This window comes from Mastigoproctus giganteus, chromosome 9 (genome assembly GCF_048544385.1).
Source record: "Mastigoproctus giganteus isolate SK-2022 chromosome 9, ASM4854438v1, whole genome shotgun sequence".
Taxonomy (NCBI): domain Eukaryota; kingdom Metazoa; phylum Arthropoda; class Arachnida; order Uropygi; family Thelyphonidae; genus Mastigoproctus; species Mastigoproctus giganteus.
The window spans coordinates 25,806,981-25,823,676 of NC_143583.1; the positions used below are offsets into that span (position 1 = coordinate 25,806,981).

Below are 16,696 nucleotides of genomic sequence, written 5' to 3' on the forward strand. Positions count from 1 at the left end.
GAACTGAACCTTGTGGGACACCAGCATTAGTGGAGAAGTTAAAAGACAGCCATCTGCCATCACCCCTAAGTGAGCAATCAGAGAGAAAATGGGATAACCAATTACAAAAAACAGTTGGCAAACCATAAGATGGAAGCTTGTTTAGAAAAGCTTTATGTCAAACACGATCGAAAGCCTTTGAGATGTCAAGAGCAACTGCTTGTGCTTCACCAAACTTTTCCATTGAATTGTCAATAAATGGGTAACATAAGCCAGAATATCACCAGTGGATCAACACTGATTGAATCCATATTGGCGATCATTGATCAGAGAGAAGGTTTCTAGGTAGTTTAAGAGTTTGTGGTTAATTGATTTCTCCATTACTTTAGAAAGAGTAGGAGTAATGGGAAGAGTAGAAATAATGCAATGGGACGATAATTGGATGGAAGGGACTTGTCACCCTTTTTAGGAACTGGCTGGATATGAGCAAATTTCCAAGCAGAAGGAAAAACACTTTTGGAATAAGAATGTGAAAAAAGGTGGCAGAGAACAGGAGTAAGTTCAGGAGCACAGGTTTTGAGAACAAGTGGAGAAATAACATCAGGACCAGGTGCTTTCTTAGCATCAAGTTAGCATTCGTCACGTTTTGACAATGATATATACAAATTTTGCTAGCAGAGACAAGGAGGTGATTATACCTCTGTATAAGGCAATGGCGAGGCCACATCTTGAGTACTGCATACAGATCTGGAAGGATGTCGAGTTGCTAGAATGAGTAGGAGTTCTCTTACCAGGAGAGGCTTAAATTCTGTATGTTGCAACATCTGGAGATTATACACCTGTGAGGTGATCTGATTGAGGTGTACAAGTCCTCGAATGGTTTGAGCAGGATTAATGCTTTTGGGATTCTTCCTCTTGCTCAGATTACGAACCTGAGGGGCCAGAAACTCAAATTTAAGACAGACAGTTGTAGAATAGACGTGTGGAAATTAATTCAAGACTGAAGTAGATGAACCCTTGGAGTAAATGGATGGGTGAAATGAGTTTTTTTTTTTGTTATTGCTGTATAAGCTTGCTTTTTTGCATCATATGCTTCTCCATATCCAGCTAGTTCCTAATACGCCAACATGCTTGATCTTTTTCTCGCAAATAGCCCTTCGGTGTACACGGTAGAGGTGAGTGGTCCTAGAGGCACCTCAGATCACAACTTGGTGATGGGCTCTTCTCCGATAGGAAACTTTCTCTTGTGCCCATTTGGGATTACAAGAATACAGAATGAGATGATCTGCAAGATTTTTCTTCTTTTCCTTGGTCAGAATACTGTTTAAAATCTTCTGATGTCATCATTTGCTCAGATCTTATCAGTGAAATTATTCTTGTAGAAATGATATCCTTTTTTCCACACTCCACCTTAAAATTTCATCCTTTATCTAAATGTTGGTTTTCCAATAAAAGTGCTAAAGCCCATTCATAAGAATGTTGAATATCATAATTGGCTCGTATACATATCTTCAGGTTCATTCTGTCTTCACCAAAGCTCACAACAATTGTAAAGCAGTTATTAATCAGTCCAAAGTAGATTTTGAACAGGCTAAGTCAGGGGTGTCAAACTCATTTGGGCCACAAGCTATTTCTCATATTAGTGTACCCCACGCAGGCCACACACAACCTACAAACATTGCCAATGCTAAGCCTAAAGACACTTTTTAATTGCTCAGTAGTTGCTTATTGCTGATTGATACTTGCAGCCAAGAATGCACTAATAACTAGTTGAAATAAAACTCTGAATAAACAACAGAACGAATAATGAAAAGCAAGTTTATTTCAGATAATACAATATTTGAACGAGGGAATATACATGAAATTAGGTAATTTAGGTGTTTTTGCCAGACTTGACTCCATTTGCTTGCAACCAGCTTCATGAGATTGGAGCCAAGGATTGAAGACACAACCTTCATTATGGAAGAAAGATTGGCATTGGTTTGCCTTGATGTGTGGGCTGTTTTGTTAGTTTTCATATGTGAAAACAGTTGTTCACATAAATATGTACTCGGCAAAGTAACAAAATTTGTGTGGTCAACTTTCTTATATCTGGGTATTTTTGTTCTAAATACAAGTAGATTTTTGGGGTCCCAACTTCTCAGTATTTCTTTTTAAAAGTGAGTCATTATGCAGATCAATTAGTTCCATTTGTATGGAAATGGGAGCTCTCTCAACATTAAAAGAAAAAGGACCCATGAAAAGAGAAAAATCTTCATGGTGCTCCTTGAAATCTTTAAAGTGCCTATCAAATTCACCTTTAATCTTTTCTATTCTGTCACAATATTTTGGAAAGGTATAACTTTGACTCTGATTTTTCAACTGTTCATACACAGAAAAGTAAGTCAGAGTACCCTCAGAGTAACATCACGTTGGAATCATGAGTATACAAGTCAACACAAAACTGTTTGCTTACTGATGTTATAAAATCACATTACAATGTGATTTGATAACATCAGTAGGCAAACAGTTTTGCTTACTGATGCAAACAGCTCACTCGTATTACAATGTAACCAACTCAAACAGTATGAAAGCTGCAGTAAAACTAACTGCAGGCGCACAAAACGATCACTTAAATCACTTACTCCTGAGCTTACTCTCATTCTGTGTTAACTTTTTTCACTTTCTTATTCCACTGGTGTTTTTCCTTCTGCTTGGAAATTTTCTCATATCCATCCAGTTCCTAAAAAGGGTGACAAATCCCTCCCATTTAATTACCATGCCATTCCATGTACTTCTACTCTTTCTACATGGAGAAATATATTGTTTGGCATTTCTAATGTTGAAATAGTAGTAGTAGTGGCATGTGATGCAAGAAAGCAAGTGTATGAGCTTATGCAGCATCAGCCAAAAAAAAAAAAAAAAAAAATCACACCATTCCCTCCAAATGCCTGTCCAGTTCATCCTTAAATTTATTTAACCTATCAACTTCCACAATGACAGATGGAAGTTTGTTCCAGCAATTAACCACCCGCTGGCTAAAGGCAAATTTCCGCACATCTATTCTACATCTGCCTTTTCATAATTTGAATTTATGCCCCCTTAGGTCCGTAATCTGAACAAGTGTAAGGATCCCATCAGAATTCAGCATGCTCAATCCATTCAAGGCCTTACAGACCTCAATCAGATCACCCCGCAGTTGCCTAGTCTCCAGCCACTGCAATTTGCAGAACTTAAGCCTCTCTTGGTAAGAGGATCCCTTCATTCCCCTCACCTTGTTGCCCTTCTCTGTACACACTCAAGCAAATTACATCCTTCCTAAAATGAGGCCTTTAGACCTGTACGCAGTACTCAAGGCGCAACCTGACCAATGCCTTATACAGAGGGTCAATCACCTCCTTTTTCCCTGCTAGTAAAATTCCTATATATCATTGACAAAACCCCATGACCTGCCCTGGCAGCCTGTCTGCATTGCTCAGAAAACATATCTGACTGCACAAATACTACCAGGTCTTTTTCATTTTCTACCACCTTAAGTGTAGTACCACAAAATTGGTATGTTTCTCTGGGGTTACTTCTACCCATATGCAGTACTTTGCATTTGTCAAGGTTAAACTTCAGTTGCCACTTCTTAGCCCAATCTGCCCAAATTTTTTAGATCCTGTTGCAGTAGCACACTGCCATTAACAACCCTGCCAACCTTTGTATCATCTGCAAACTTCGACACAAAGCCTGATATACCTTCATCAATATCATTGATAAATATACAAGACAACTGTGAACCCAACACCAAATCCTGTGGGACTCCACTATTAACATTAGTCCACGAAGAGCAGCACCCATTGATTACCACCCTCTGTCTTTTCCCACTCAACAATCTTTTATCCATTGTAGCAACTTACCCTTAATACCATTCTGCTCCAATTTGTACAAGTCTTCCATGTGCAACAGTGTCAAAAGCTTCCCTGAAATCCAAATATATGATATCAAAATTATTTTTTGCATCCAGTTCCTTTCTAACCACATTATAATAATCGTATCAAATTTGTCAGACAAGACTTTCCCTTAACAAACCCATGCTGTGTCTGAATTATTGCTGCAGTCTTGTCTAGATGATCCTGCAATGCATCTTTAACCAGTGACTCCATTATTTTACCCGGAACAGAAGTTAAACTAACTGGTCTGTAATTTCTCGTGTCACCCTTCGTTTCTCCCTTTGAGAATTGGGGATATATTTGCACATCTCCAGTCCATGGGAACCTCCCCTGAGTCCAAGGATGCTCTCATAATTATGGCTAAGGATTTGCTTAGTTGCTTTGCTGCCTCCTTTAATATAACTGGATAGATCCCATCCACCCCAGGTGCCTTTCTTATGTTTAACTTCAACAATTTCTCCTCCACTTTGCTCTCAGCTATTACAAAATCATTAAGCACCCTGCTACAATTTGATAACCTCCTGCCATTTTCAAACCTTAATAACTCCTCATGCGTGAATGTAGATGAAAAATACTCATTTAGTTTGTTAGCCACCTGAGCAGGATCATCAACAGTTGAACCATCGATATCAAGTGGACCAATCAGATTCATCCCCTTCATTTTAGAGCTTATATAAGTAAAGAAATCCTTGCTGTTTTTCTTAGCATCCTTTGTCAGAGATTTCTCGTAATCTGCCTTCGCCTGTCTAACCTCCTTTGTGACCTGATTACAGACTAGCTTATATCTGCCATAGGCATCTGAGTCATTTTTCTTCTCTGTCATGAGTCTCTTTGGTTCCTAAACCTTGAACAATATTTCTTAATAGGTATGAAACTTTTAGTAGCTTCCACGATTAATTCCTTGAATGCTTCCCACTTAGAATTTACTGTTGGCAACATCGTCAGTTGATCCCACTGTACAGAATTTAAAAACTGTCGGAGACCACTGTACTCGCCTTTACAGATTCAAAAACCCTTCCCTTTAACCCTGATGATAATTATATCTTTAAGTAAATCCCATCAGTACACTGTGATCAATGCCACCTAGTGGTTCCTTTATCTGCAAATTCTTAATACACGAATGTTCACTACTGATAACCAGATCAAGAGTATTACCCTCTTTGGTTGCCTTTAAATATAATTAATTATATTTAACATAATTAATAATATAACATAATTAATTATAATTAATTAATAAATTAATAGAATCATGACTCAGACCAGAGCGGCAAAGCAAAAGGCTCAAGCTAATGGAAGTGCTGTGGCTCAGAGCAGAACTGAGGGGGGCAGTTGTCCTCTGACTCACAGCCTTATAAAATGCACTGTTTGCTTGATGTTTGCAGAGCAATCGGGTACGGGACCTGATACTGCCAAGGGGGATGTGTTTGTGTGTGCGTGATGCAAGGAGTGTATCGATATCAAGCAACAACTCGGCGTTCTTGTGGGCCTATATGAGAGCTTGAAGGACAGGGTGGATGCCCTCGAAGAAACTAAATTGAGGGGCCCATCAAGCTCTCAGCTGCCCACATCAACGCCAGAGCTTGCACTTGGGCATCGCGTGACACAGAGACAACCCCCAAGGCAGAATGCGCTGGTCCCGAAGGAACTAGTAGTTGTTGGTGACTCTATTGTCAGGGAAACGGGGAACATGCTTTGTAAAAAAGATAGGTGGAACAGGACCAGGGTATGTCTGCCAGGGGCAAAGGTTGATGACGTTGTAGAGCGAATATCATCTTTTAGGGGCACAAAAGGTGATATAGTTGTACACGTTGGCACTAATAATATTAAGAGTAGGAGACCGGCAGAATTACTTAACAAGTACAGGTCACTGTTGAACAAAAGCCGAGAATTAGGGTTGAATTTGAAAGTGTTTGCAATTCTGCCCAGACACGATAGGAGGGAGTATATGATGAGAGCCTTGTCGATCAATTCGGCCCTGGAAAGATTGTGCAAGGCTCAAGGGGTAGAATTTTTTTCAGCCTGGACTGTACTTGTTAACAGAAGAGATTGCTTCTACAGGGATGGGATACACTTAAATAGAAAGGGTGCAAGAATATTTGCTGATGCTATCGAGGCAGTGTTATGAGGGTCGGAAAACTGCTAGCTTGGGGGGAGACAAAGACCAATAGATTGACAGTAGCCACTGGCAGAGGTGAAAGAGATTCTTGCACTGCTTCTATTAGAATGAGCAGAAGCCTGGAAAACAAGATGCATGGTATTTTAGAGACTGCTGGGAGCCATTGCGGTACAAGTAAACACATGGGTTGTGTTAGGATAGCTAAGAATAGAAACAGGTGCAGGTATACTTGCGTGTACACCAATGCTAGGAGTTTAGTAAATAAATTTGATGAATTTGAGGTATTGCTCAAAACATCAAAGGCAGATATTGTTGGGATATCAGAGACGTGGTGTCAGACAGATATAAGGGATGCAGAACTGCAATTTGGGGAGTACAACGTCTACAGAAAGGATAGACAGGATAGGAAGGGGGGGGTTATGCTATTAGTTAAGAAACACATAAAAACCAAGGAAGTGAAGCCAGTCGACATCGCTGGACAGTGCAGTGTTGAGTCAGTTTGGTGTGACATAAGCATTGGGAGATCAAAATTGAGAGTAGGAGTGCGCTATAGGCCTAATGACTCTGATGAGTATAATAAGGAACTGTACAGGGAAATAGAGTGGGCCAGTAAATCAGGGAGTCTTATAATGGGAGATTTTAATTTCCCAGATATTGACTTTCCAGTTTGGGGGCTGGTTACTCACACACTAGCAGGGCTTTTGTGGATTTATTGGATGATTGTTTTCTACATCAGCATGTTCGGGAGGCAACAAGAGGGAGGAATACTCTTGATTTGATTATCAGCAGTGATTCTTCATGCATTAAGAATCTGCAGATAAACGAACCACTAGGTGGCAGTGATCACAGTGTGCTGAAGTGGGATTTACTCAAAGAGGTAACTACCATTAGGGGTAAAGGGAAGGGTTATTGCTTCCGTAAAGGCGACTACGATGGACTGAGACAGTATTTAAATTCTATACAGTGGGACCAACTGATGATGTTACCAACAGCAAATTCAAAATGGGAAGCATTCAAAGAACTTATCTTGGAAGCTACTAGGCTTTACATACCAACTAAGAAATATTGTTCAGGGTTTAGGCCAAAATGGATGTCAGATGAACTAATGAGGCATATGGCAGAGAAGAAAAATGCATGGGATACTTACAAATTAACACATGACACAGAAGCCTATGATAGATACAAGTTGATATGCAACCAAGTTACAAAGGAGGTTAGGCAGACAAAGGCAGATTACGAGAAATCCGTGGCAAGGGATGCAAAGAAAAACAGCAAAGAGTTCTTTACTTATGTAAACTCTAGAAGGAAGGGGATGAATCAGATTGGTCCACTTGATATTGATGGGTCAACTGTTGATGATCCTGCTCAGGTAGCTAACAAACTAAATGAATATTTTGCATCGACATTCACACATGAGGAGTTATTCAGCAAGGGGAATGCCAGAGGTGTATTCAACTCTAGCAGTAAGCTACACAATCTTGAAATAACTGGGAGTAAAGTGGAGGAGAAACTGTTGAAGATAAACACAAGAAAGGCACCCGGGGTGAATGGGATCTATCCAGTTATATTAAAGGAGGCAGCAAAGGAAGTAAGCAAACCCTTAGCCATAATTATGAGAGCTTCCTTGGACTCAGGGGAGGTACCCATAGACTGGAAATGTGCAAATGTGACCCCAATTCACAAAGGAGGATCAAAGGCTGACACAAGTAATTATAGACCTGTGAGCTTAACTTCTGTTCCAGGAAAATTAATGGAGGCACTGGTTAAAGAAGCACTACAGGATCATTTAGACAAGACTTCAGTTATAGCTCAGACACAGCATGGTTTTGTTAAGGGGAAGTCTTGCCTGACCAACTTGATTGGATATTATGATGCAGTCACAAAAGAACTGGATGCAGGGAATAACTTTGATATTATATACTTGGATCTTAGAAAGGCTTTTGATACTGTTGCGCATGGAAGACTGCTACACTAATTGGAGCAGTGTGACATTGGAGGCTATAGTTATTATTGTTATTTTTGGTTTTTAGGAGCATTAGCAACTAAGGCCATATTGCTCCGGGATATGCGGTGGTCATTCCCTGACCTTTCCGCATCCTCCATATTTGGTGGTGACGGGCTCGAACCCCGGACTAATCAAGAAGCATGTGCTATGCACTGCTGCTCCTTCCCACCTGGCTATGGAGGCGCCACATTGGAGGCAAATTGCTGCTATGGCTAAAGGGGTGGTTGAGGGGGAGAAGACAGAGAGTGGTAATTAATGGACACTGCTCATCGTGGACTAATGTTATTAGTGGAGTCCCTCAGGGCTCAGTGTTGGGTCCATTATTGTTTTCTGTATTTATAAATGATATTGATGATGGTATATCAAGCTTAATGTCCAAGTTTGCAGATGATACAAAGGTTGGCAGGGTTGTCAAGGACACTACTGACACTATGCTGCTGCAACAGGATCTGGAAAGGTTGAGCAGATGGGCTGAGAGGTGGCAAATGAAGTTTAACATTGACAAATGTAAAGTACTGAGGGGGAGAAGACAGAGAGTGGTAATTAATGGACACTGGGAAACAGCAACCCCAGAGCAACGTATCAACTCTGTGGTACTACACTGACAGTGGTAGAGAATGAAAGGGACTTGGGGGTGGTTGTGCAGGCAGATTTTTCTGCCTGCACAACCACCCCCAAGTCATTTTTCTTCTCTGTCATGAGTCTCTTTGGTTCCTAAACCTTGAACAATATTTCTTAATAGGTATGAAACTTTTAGTAGCTTCCACGATTAATTCCTTGAATGCTTCCCACTTAGAATTTACTGTTGGCAACATCGTCAGTTGATCCCACTGTACAGAATTTAAAAACTGTCGGAGACCACTGTACTCGCCTTTACAGATTCAAAAACCCTTCCCTTTAACCCTGATGATAATTATATCTTTAAGTAAATCCCATCAGTACACTGTGATCAATGCCACCTAGTGGTTCCTTTATCTGCAAATTCTTAATACACGAATGTTCACTACTGATAACCAGATCAAGAGTATTACCCTCTTTGGTTGCCTTTAAATATAATTAATTATATTTAACATAATTAATAATATAACATAATTAATTATAATTAATTAATAAATTAATAGAATCATGACTCAGACCAGAGATGGAGTATTGTCAATGATATACAGGAATTTTTCCAGCAGGGATAAGGAGGTGATTATTCCATTGTATAAGGCAATGGTCAGGCCACACCTAGAGTACTGTATACAGGTCTGGAGGCCTCATTTCAAGAAGGATGTAGAGCTGCTGGAACGAGTACAGAGAAGGGCAACAAGATTAGTGAATGGAACAAAGGGGAAAGGGGTGCTCTTACAAAGAAAGGCTTAAGTTTTGCAAATTACAGTGTCTGGAGACTAGGCACCAGCGAGGTGATCTGATAGAGGTGTATAAAGCCTTGAATGGTTTAAGCATACTCAATGCTAATGGGATTCTTCCTCTAGCTCAGAAAAATCACCTGAGAGGGCATAAATTCAAATTGAGGAAAGACAGATGTAGGATAGACGTGAGGAAATTTGCCTTTAGCCAGCGGGTGGTTGGTTGGTGGAACAGACTTCCATCCCTTGTGGTGGTGGTTGATAGCCTAAATAAGTTTAAGGCTCAGCTGGACAGGTATTTGGAATGAACAGAGGGGTGAAGTGGAAGTGGGTTTTTTGTTTTTTTTTTGGCTGAAGCTGCATAAGCTTGCTTTCTTGCATCAAATGCCTCTCGAACATGCTGCTGCAGAAAATAATCATCCAATAAATCCACAAAAAGGCTTACTAGTGTGTGAGTGACCAGCCCACAAGTTCCAGTCAATATCTGGGAAGTTAAAATCCTCCATTATAAGACATTCTGATTTACTAGCACACTATTTCTCTGTACAATTGTTCATCGTACTCATTCGAGTCATTAGGCCTATAACACACTCCTACTCTTATTTTTGCTTTCGCAGTGTTTCAGTCACACCAAACTGACTCCACAGTGCACTGTTCATCTATATCAACTGGATGCACTTCTTTTGATTTTACTTTTTTCTTAATTAACAGCATGACACCTCCTCCCTCCCTATGCTGTCTATTCTTTCTGTACACATCATAATTCTGCATTCCTAATATCAGTGTGACACCAAGTCTCTAATATCCCAACAATATCCGCCTTTGATATCTTGACCAACACTTTAAATTCATCAAATTTATTTACTATACTTTTAGCGCAGGTATACATGCACTTATTCCTATTCACCCTGACACAACCCATATACCCACCTGTTTCACGATGACTGCCATCAGTCCCTGAAACCCCCAGCACCCCTTGCTCCAGGTCGCTACTTATTCTAATAGAAGTTGTGCAAGAATCACCTTCACCTCTGCCTGTGTCTACTTTTAACCTTTTAGTCTGTGAATCCCCCCAAGCTAGCAGTTTTCCGACCCACCTAACACTGCCTCGATATCATCAGCAAATATTCTTGCACCCTTTCTATTTAAGTGTATCCCATCCCTGTAGAAGCCGTCTCTCCTGTTAACAAGCACAGACCACGCTGAAAAAAAAATTCTACCCCTTGAGCCTAGATATATACCAAACAACAGATTGCATGTGGCCACGAGAGAAAAGCTCCATTGGAGAAGAAACCATCACCAAGATGTGAGGTGTCTAAAGGACCATTCACTTCGATTGTGTACATAGAGTTCTTAGTGAGAAAAAGATCAAGCATTTTGGGTGTATAGTTATGATTGTCTGGTAGGTAAATGAACAATCTGTACAAGGTCATTAGTAATTGCAAAAACCTCAGCATTCTGACCAGCTGGGTCCATATGATTAGATAATGGAAGCCAGCTGGAGTTGAGAACATTAAAATTTCCTAGAAAAATAACCTCACTGTTAGGAAAGTTGGACTGGAAAAAGTCATTTCTAAGAGAGGAAGTTAAAGGATTCCAAGTGATTAGTGGAGTTGGAAAAACGACAGAGGCAACAGATGGATTTAACAGAATGTGGTAGAGAGATTAAGCCACGGAAGATGAAATGACTTTTTAGGGAAGAAATTTTAAGCCAGAGAAGATCAAAAATGCCAATGACAAGGATACAATGGGGTAGTTAATATCAGTGGGTGTTATACAGGTGTGCAAGATAAAATTTGGAAAAAAGGACCTTTTGCTGAGTAAGTGTAATGCACATAATTTAAACCTTGCAAATCAGTTGCTGAAGTACTTGAGAGAGAAAAAAAAAAAAAAAAATTTTTTAAAGTACTTCAGAAATTGATGCTATTTCTTTTAGCACTTCCCATCGTTTTATGCTACTTCTTAATCCTGGATAGCACACCCAAATGGTATGTTATTCCAGGTTACTACTACTCAAATGCATACAACAGTATCAATGTTTAACCTCAATTGCCCTTTTTCGGCCCATTTGCCTAGTTTATCTATACCTCAGCATTAGCATATGATGCGAGAGATGCAAAACAGCTTATATAGAATCAGCCAAAAAAAAAAAAAAACTTCCCGTTTCACCCATCAATTCACTCCAAAAGTTTGTTTGGTTCAGCCTTGAATTTATTTAAGCTGTCAACTTCACAATGACAGATGGAAGTTTGTTCCACCAATCAATCACCTGCTGGCTAAAGGCAAATTTCCACACATCTATTCTACAACTATCTTTTCTCAATTTGAATTTATCCCCATCCAGTTGCAGAATCTGAGCAGAAGGAAGAATCCCATCAGTATTGAGCCTGCTCAAACTATTCAAGACCTTATACACCTCAATCAGATCACCTCGCAGGTGCCTAGTCTCCAGACACTGTTGTTGTTATTTGGTTTTTAGGAGCATTAGCAACTAAGGCCATATTGCTCCAGGGATATGCAGTGGTCATTCCCTGACTTTTCTGCATCCTCCATATTTGGTGGTCACAGGCTCAAACACTGGTCTAATCAAGAAGTGTGTGTGCTACGCACTGCTGCTCCTTCCCACCTGGCTACGGAGGCGCCCTCCAGACACTGCAATTTGCAGAACTTAAGCCTATATTGGTAACAGCAACCCTTTGTTCCACTCGCTAATCTCATTGCCCTTCTCTGTACTCGTTCCAGTAGTTCCATCCTTCCTAAAATGAGGCCTCCTGACCTGTATGCAGTACTCAATGTGTGACCTAACCATTGTCTTATACAAGTGGATAATCACCTCCTTGTCCCTGTAAGAAAAATTCCTGTAATCACTGACGTTACCTGCTGTGGCTGCCTGTCTGCACTGCTCAGAAAACTTCATATCTGACCACACAATTACCACCAGATTTTAAAGAACATCCTGATTACTGTCCACCTTTGTACAATCAGCACATTAGCCATTAAACACGTTATGCCTACAATGATATATATTAAAAACAGTAGGGGGTGAGCATCTGTGGTGCCCACTATCATGTTGTGATGACATTACAAGAGCTAATTGGATTGTGCAGACATGATCTAAAGAATTCACGCTGACTGCCTTATTGCTCCACTTGTAAAAAGATGAACTTGTATTACTTTTTAATTACCTAACGATGCCATTATTTTCTCTAGCACGGAAATCAAATTTACAGGTCTGTAGTTTCTTGAGAAAATTCGCTAGCCTCTCATTTTGAAAGGTCAATGCTTTGCATGACTCCTCATGCAATATATCTTATTTATATTAAAGCAAATGATTTATACTCTCCTTTCTGTGAGTCCTGTACAATGTACAAAACTGCTAACTTAACTAGCAACTGTAAACCAGTAAAAATATGAAAAACCAGGAAGGATTCAGGACTTTTTTTTTTTATATTTAAGCTAAAATAAAATCATCTAAAAACAAACCTTTGCATTTTTTATGCAAATCTTCTAGAGTTCCAGGATTGAGATCGAATAGGGCTCCTTGGAAATCTTTATTTTCGAAGGAGGAAGATGGACCTGATGCATCTTTGCCTGTTCCGACTGACAATGTTGGTGGTGGAGGCGGTGGTGTACCCATGAGAGGTGAAGATGTTAAGCCAGAAGCAAACACGTTACCCATTTTAAAAAATATATTTATAAAAACTGTACACAGTAAAATATACTACAATAAAGAAATCTTTAGTTCTACACCGAGAAGTACTGTACACTTTTCTAATTAAAAAAAAAAACTGGAGAAGCAAAACTAAACAGTAATTGAGGAGTTCTAAATAACCACGTTGGATTCTGTGCACGCCATAGAGTCTGCCATTTTGAGAAAAGGCGGCCAATGTACTTCTCTATGTTAAAATGATTGGTCCCGACTTTAATCTAGAATCGGGTATTTCGCCTGACGTTTTGTATAGATGGCGCGGTTGCATACACTCCACATGCTTATGGCTGGCTGCTGATGGTGCGTAATATGCAGAAATTATTTTTTAGTTTGTAGTTTTCAATGAGATGAGTATTGTTTTATGTTTACAGAAGCATTTATTTAAAAAAGTCTGGCTTTTAGACTCGTATTTTAATAATGATTTTAAATTCGACAAGAAGGTTATCGGATGAAATCTGCACGTTTCATTGAGGCAATAAACAAGACTGTTGAGACCATTGTGGGTCTCCGTAATTTAACCTGAAAAATTAGTAACTGGGAAAAAAAAAAAAAAAAAACTAAGACAAATTAAAATGCATCCTAAGTTATACATATATATATATATATATATATATATACATACATACATACACCTTATGCAACAGTGGATGATATCCCCCCCCCCCCAATAAGCCCTTGTTTAAAAGTCGGAGAGTCAATACTTCCCTTTTTAAATTGCTCATTACCTAACAACCTTTCAGGGATAGGAATTATCTCTCCGTATGACCTTGTTAAAAAAAAAGTGAATGACTTGTTATTAATGTAGAATATTTTTGAAATTATTATTATATCCCTCTTCGAATTGTTAAACAACCTCTTTGGATATATCCCCTGTTTCAATATCGGAAAAGTAACTGAATTGTTAATGTGGAACATTTTAAAATTATCATTACCAACTGTAGACTTATTTTGTTGTGCTTACCCATACTTCTTCTTGTGAGAAGGGGGGGGATTAAGTTTTGGGCTGAACTCTGGATTAATGGTACACCTGCAATTCTGCCCATACACGATAGGAGGGAGTATATGATGAGAGCCTTGCGATCAATTCGGCCCTGGAAAGATTGTGCAAGGCTCAAGGGATAGAATTTTTTTCAGCCTGGACTGTACTTGTTAACAGGAGAGACTGCTTCTACAGGGATGGGATACACTTAAATAGAAAGGGTGCAAGAATATTTGCTGATGCTATCGAGGCAGTGTTAGATGGGTCGGAAAACTGATAGCTTGGGGGGGAGGGGAGATACAAGGACTAATAGTTTAACAGTAGCCGTAGGCAGAGGTGAAGGTGATTATTGCACAACTTCTATTAGAATAAGTAGCGACCTGGAGCGTGGGGTGTTGGGGGTTTCAGGGACAGATAGCAGTCATCGTGAAACAAGTGGGTATATGGGATGTGTTAGAGTAACTAAGAATAAGAATAGGTGCATGTATACCAATGCTAGAAGTATAGTAAATAAATTTGTGGAATTTGAAGTGTTGGTCAAGACATCAAAGGCGGATATTGTTGGGATATCAGAGACGTGGTGTCACACAGATATAAGGAATGCTGAACTGGAATTTGGGGAGTACAATGTGTACAGAAAGGATAGGAAGGGAGGAGGTGTTATGCTGTTAATAAAGAAAAACATAAAATCAAAAGAAGTGCAACCAGTTGATATAGATGAACAGTGCACTGTTGAGTCAGTTTGGTGTGACATAAGCACTGCGAAAGCAAAAATTAGAGTAGGAGTGTGTTATAGGCCTAATGACTTGAATGAGTACAATGAACAATTGTACAGAGAAATAGAGTGGGCTAGTAAATCGGAATGTCTTATAATGGGGGATTTTAACTTCCCAGATATTGACTGGAACTTGTGGGTTGGGCACTCACACACTAGTCAGACTTTTGTGGATTTATTGGATGATTGTTTTCTGCAGCAGCATGTTCGAGAGGCTACCAGAGAAAGTAATACTCTTGATCTGGTTATCAGCAGTGATCATTCGTGTATTAAGAATTTACAGATAAAGGAACCACTAGGTGGCAGTGATCACAGTGTACTGATGTGGGATTTACTTAAAGATTTAATTACCATCAGGGGTAAAGGAAAGGGATTTTGCTTCCGTAAAGGCGAGTACAGTGGTCTCCGACAGTTTTTAAATTCTGTACAGTGGGATCAACTGACGATGTTGCCAACAGTAAATTCTAAGTGGGAAGCATTCAAGGAATTAATCGTGGAAGCTACTAAAAGTTTCATACCTATTAAGAAATATTCTTCAAGGTTTAGGCCTAAATGGTTGTCAAATGAACTAATGAGACTCGTAACAGAGAAGAAAAATGCATGGGATGCATATAAATTATCAAGCGACTCAGAAGCCTATGGCAGATATAAGTTAATCTATAATCAAATCACAAAGGAGGTTTGGCAGGCGAAGGCAGATTACGAGAAATCCTTGGCAAAAGATGCTAAGAAAAACAGCAAGGATTTCTTTACTTATATAAACTCTAAAAGGAAGGGGATGAATCTGATTGGTCCACTTGACACTGATGGTTCGACTGTTGGTGATCCTGCTCAGATAGCAAACAAACTGAATGAGTATTTTGCATCTACATGTGAGGAGAATTATTAAGGATTGAAAATGGCAGAAGGTTATCAAATTGTAGCAGAATACTTAATGATTTTGTAATAACTGAGAACAAAGTGGAAGAGAAATTGTTGAAGTTAAACATAAGAAAAGCACCTGGGGTGGATGGGATCTATCCAGTTATATTAAAGGAGGCGGCAAAGCAACTAAGCAAACCCTTAGCCATAATTATGAGAGCATCCTTGGACTCAGGGGAGGTTCCCATGGACTGGAGATGTGCAAATGTATCCCCAATTCACAAAGGGGGATCGAAGGGTGACACGAGTAATTACAGACCAGTTAGTTTAACTTCTGTTCCGGGTAAAGTAATGGAGTCGCTGGTTAAAGATGCATTGCAGGATCATCTAGACAAGACTGCAGCAATAATTCAGACACAGCATGGGTTTGTTAAGGGAAAGTCTTGTCTGACAAATTTGATAGGATATTATGATGTGGTTACAAAGGAACTGGATGCAAAAAATAATTTTGATATCATATATTTGGATTTCAGGAAAGCTTTTGACACTGTTGCGCATGGAAGACTATTGTACAAATTGGAGCAGAATGGTATTAAGGGTAAGTTGCTACAATGGATAAAATGATGGTTAAGTGCGAGAAGACACAGGGTGGTAATCAGTGGGTGCTGCTCTTCTTGGACTAATGTTATTAGTGGATTCCCACAGGGTTCGGTGTTAGGTCCACTGTTGTTTTGTATATTTATCAATGATATTGATGAAGGTATATCAGGCTTAATGTCGAATTTTGCAGATTATACAAAGGTTGGCAGGGTTGTTAATGACAGTAATGGCAGTGTGCTACTGCAACAGGATCTAGATAATTTGGGCAGATGGGCTAAGGAGTGGCAACTGAAGTTTAACCTTGACAAATGCAAAGTACTGCATATGGGTAGAAGTAATCGCAGAGGAATGTACCAACTGTGTGGTACTACACTTAGGGTGGTAGAAAATGAAAAAGACCTGGTAG

General features: G+C 39.6%; 2 protein-coding genes across 2 annotated transcripts in view; one reads left to right on the forward strand and one right to left on the reverse strand.

Moving 5' to 3' along the window:
- The window catches only part of LOC150080109 (mitochondrial import receptor subunit TOM40 homolog 1-like), a 112,129-nt gene extending 98,903 nt beyond the window's left edge, over positions 1-13,226 (reverse strand). The window contains exon 1 of the mRNA XM_090382123.1: positions 12,850-13,226. Within this exon, the coding sequence (XP_090238249.1) occupies positions 12,850-13,045 (196 nt within the window). The 5' untranslated portion in view covers positions 13,046-13,226. The remainder of the gene's footprint in view (positions 1-12,849) is intronic.
- A 102-nt stretch (positions 13,227-13,328) lies between these two features.
- Positions 13,329-16,696, forward strand: part of Zpr1 (zinc finger protein Zpr1) — a 140,226-nt gene continuing 136,858 nt past the window's right edge. The window contains exon 1 of the mRNA XM_090380971.1: positions 13,329-13,375. The gene's annotated coding sequence lies outside the window, so the exon portion shown is untranslated. The remainder of the gene's footprint in view (positions 13,376-16,696) is intronic.